This window comes from Dendroctonus ponderosae, unplaced genomic scaffold, assembly GCF_020466585.1.
Source record: "Dendroctonus ponderosae isolate FM_Combo_2020 unplaced genomic scaffold, Dpon_F_20191213v2 Dpon_F_20191213_4, whole genome shotgun sequence".
In the NCBI taxonomy this organism is placed as follows: Eukaryota; Metazoa; Arthropoda; class Insecta; order Coleoptera; family Curculionidae; genus Dendroctonus; species Dendroctonus ponderosae.
In genome coordinates this window covers 1,316,092-1,319,612 of record NW_026018611.1, presented here as the reverse complement: position 1 = coordinate 1,319,612, position 3,521 = coordinate 1,316,092, and the positions used below count along the sequence as shown (strand labels likewise).

Here is a 3,521-nt window from a genome sequence, read left to right as displayed (position 1 = left end):
TTTGCTCATTTCTCGGAGGCAAAATGAGCAAGAACGCTCATTTGTACATCATTCTAGACAGAAATAAATGGCCTTTTAGAAAGTGAACCATGGATGGGGAAATGTTGGCAAATTTCTCAAAAAATGCTTGAATTCGATAAGTTTTAGATTTGCGTGGTTTTTTTTGAGTTGCAAAATCCACTTGAACATGACGCTGCTTTATTCGAAGTTTCTTAAGAACCATACGAGGCACAGAATTCGTTTTGGCACCGTTGGACAGAGAATTGAATGGGGGGGGGCATGACCCCCATGACCCCCTTGGCTCCGCCCTTGACAGTGTCAACGAGTTTTAAGAGGCTAAACATGCGCGGGACTTACCCGAGTAGAAGCGATGGTTCTGTTGGGGATAAATCCCGCGCTGCTCCATGGGGGGATAAGCAGGCTGGGCGTCCTGCAGATGGTGGTCGCTGATGATCGAGCGCGCCATGGACGGATGCAGCTTGCTCAGCTTGTTGAAGAAGGGGTTGTCGGCGGGGGTGGGGCTGTACTTGCGCATGTTCTGGTTCAGCATGGCGCTGAACTTGGGCGGCCCCGCCTGCTGCGCCATCTGCTGGTACTGCAGCTGCTGCTCCTTGGCGAAGAACTGAGATTCCTTGTACATCGGCGGGTAGCCCTGAAAGAGTGGGCGTTGAATGTGGGCGAACCCTGTGGCGGGGGGTTGCGCACCTGCGGCATCGCCTCCTTTTGCATGTACTGGCCATTCTCGGGGGAATATTGTTGGCTGTTTAAATGCTGCTGTTGCTGCTGCTGCTGCTGCTGCTGCTGCTGCTGCTGCTGCTGCTGCTGCACCGTGCACATTTCCATGTAATCCTTAGTTTTAGGCTTTTGTATCACAGACGTTGACAAAGGGTTGGGTTGCGATGCCTCAGCTAGATGGTCTGAGTATTTCATCTGGGTGCTAAAATAAAAGGACCATCGCAGTGGTTAGCTTAGAGAAGAGAAAAGTTTGGAGAGTTTGATCGGCTACGTACTTTAGGCCTGAAAATTGGTGTGCCGATGAAAAGCGATAGGCATCGTTGGACATGAGGGGGAAGTGGTTGTGGGGGGCGACTCGGGCCACGTGACTTTCGGCCATCTGCTTGCCGGGCTCCAGTTGGTTTCTGTCTACATCTTTTTTGCGGAATTGCCTTAACGAACTGGTAGTGGACCCGCCGCCCGGCTGCGAACCAACACACACGAGAATCGGTTAGCGCTGACACCCGATGGTGTTTCGGCACAGTTGCAACACTCACCACTCACCCTTTAGGGACGGTGTGAAATTGGTACCGGTACCAATAAATCGAGTAAGTTCGTGGGTACCTACCGAATGTTCTGATGGCACGAACTGCGTCGGCGGGTGGGCACTGGCAGCTCCTTGGCCGAACTGTCCGGCATTCTGCATTAGGCACTAGAAGAGAATCGGTAAACAATTAGCACCGGGTAACTGAACTGTGGGTCTGTGGATATTCCCCAAGTGCAAACATCGCACGGATGGTGCTAATAAAACGGCATTTTTTGGCTCGAAATGGGCCAACCTCAAGTCTTTGGTTCTAACCGGGATTTACTCTCAACGTTCTGCCACTACCGGGGTTCTGTGTGATGTGGGTTTAAGCTCAACGGTTTGGCAAAACTCCACCATTCTCCTAACCAGTAGCACCCGTGATAACACTTCCTTCAATGTCTGTCTTCCTCAATTTAAGGTCAAGTTTTTCAACTTAGTTCTAGGTCCCATTCAAAAGCAATTTTTGAAAAATTGCAATCAAACATTGCAAGTCCATACCTGCCTTAACTTGGACCGGAAGGTTTTTTTTGTGCGACAATTTCAAGTCTTCCTCACTTAAAGGCAAGTTTTCAACTTAGTTCTTGCTCCCATTCAAGAGCAATTTTTGGAAAGTGACACAAAATCCTCTAAAATCCCCAATCAAACATTGCAAGTCCAAACTTGACTCAACTTGGACCGGAAGGTTTTTTTGTGCCGCAAGTTTCAAGTCTTCTTCACTTAAAGGCAAGTTTTTCAACTTAGTTCTTGCTCCCGTTCAAGAGCAATTTTTGGAAAATGACACGAAATCCTCTGAAATCCTCAATGAAACACTGCAAGTCCAAACTTGAGTTAACTTGGACCGGAAGGTTTTTTTTGTGCGGCAAGTTTCAAGCCTTCCTCACCTAAAGGCACGTTTTTCAACTTAGTTCTTGCTCCCATTCAAGCGCAATTTTTGGAAAATGACACAAAATCCTCTGAAATCCCCAATCAAACACTGCAAGTCCAAACTTGACTTAACTTGGAATGGAAGGTTTTTTTTGTGCGGCAAGTTTCAAGTCTTTCTCACTTAAAGTCAACTTTTTCAACTTAGTTCTTGCTCCCATTCAAGAGCAATTTTTGGAAAATGACACGAAATCCTCAATGAAACACTGCAAGTCCAAACTTGAGTTAACTTGGAATGGAAGGTTTATTTTGTGCGGCAAGTTTCAGGTCTTCCTCACTTAAAGGCAAGTTTTTCAACTTAGTTCTTGCTCCCGTTCAAGAGCAATGTTTGGAAAATGACACAAAATCCTCTGAAATCCTCAATGAAACACTGCAAGTCCAAACTTGACTCAACTTGGACCGTAAGGTTTTTTTCGTGCGGCAAGTTTCAAGTCTTCCTCACTTGAAGTCAACTTTTTTAACTTAGTTCTTGCTCCCATTCAAGAGCAATTTTTGAAAAATGACACGAAATCCTCCGAAATGCCCAATCAAACATTGCAAGTCCAAACTTGTCTTAACTTAGACCGGAAGGTTTTTTTTGTGCGGCAAGTTTCAAGTCTTCCTCACTTAAAGGCAAGTTTTCAACTTAGTTCTTGCTCCCATTCAAGCGCAATTTTTGGAAAATGACACAAAATCCTCTGAAATCCCCAATCAAACACTGCAAGTCCACACTTGACTTAACTTGGACCGGAAGGTTTTTTTTGTGCGGCAAGTTTCAAGTCTTCCTCACTTAAAAGCAAATTTTTCAACTTAGTTCTTGCTCCCATTCAACAGCAATTTTTGGAAAATGACACGAAGTCCTCCGAAATCCCCAATCAAACATTGCAAGTCTAAACTTGTCTTAACTTGAACCGGAAGGTTTATTTCGAGCGCCAAGTTCCAATGCCTTCCTCACTTAGAGTCATAGAGTTTGAAGCACATAAAACACAGTTTAACATGGTTCCCTTATTATTAATAAGGTTCCGGATGGTTTTCCTTCTATTCGAGGTTATCTAAGTCGTTAAATTTGTTCTCAATTTTTTCAACTTGTACCATTGAAATAAGTTAATAAAACTACATCCTTTCTATGCACAATACAAAATATAGCAAGCATGATCAGCTCTAAACATTGAGCAACGGTTGCGCTCGACTTTGCTTAATCCGTTGAACGATCATGAATTGCTTCCAATACTTTAGAGATAACACGACGATCCGTCCATTAATTAGCGCAAAGCCACGGTTAACACGTCATTAAACGATTAATTGCACTGGGCAATCGAAG

General features: G+C 44.7%; 1 protein-coding gene across 1 annotated transcript in view; it reads right to left on the bottom strand.

Moving 5' to 3' along the window:
* LOC109542983 (microtubule-associated protein 1B) overlaps positions 1–1,426 on the bottom strand; it is a gene marked incomplete at its 5' end in the record, with an annotated part of 7,526 nt that extends 6,100 nt beyond the window's left edge. Inside the window, 4 exon segments of the mRNA XM_048665622.1 lie at positions 358–652; positions 706–937; positions 1,011–1,198; positions 1,343–1,426. Of these exon segments, the coding sequence (XP_048521579.1) occupies positions 358–652; positions 706–937; positions 1,011–1,198; positions 1,343–1,420 (793 nt within the window).
* Positions 1,427–3,521: the final 2,095 nt, after the last annotated feature.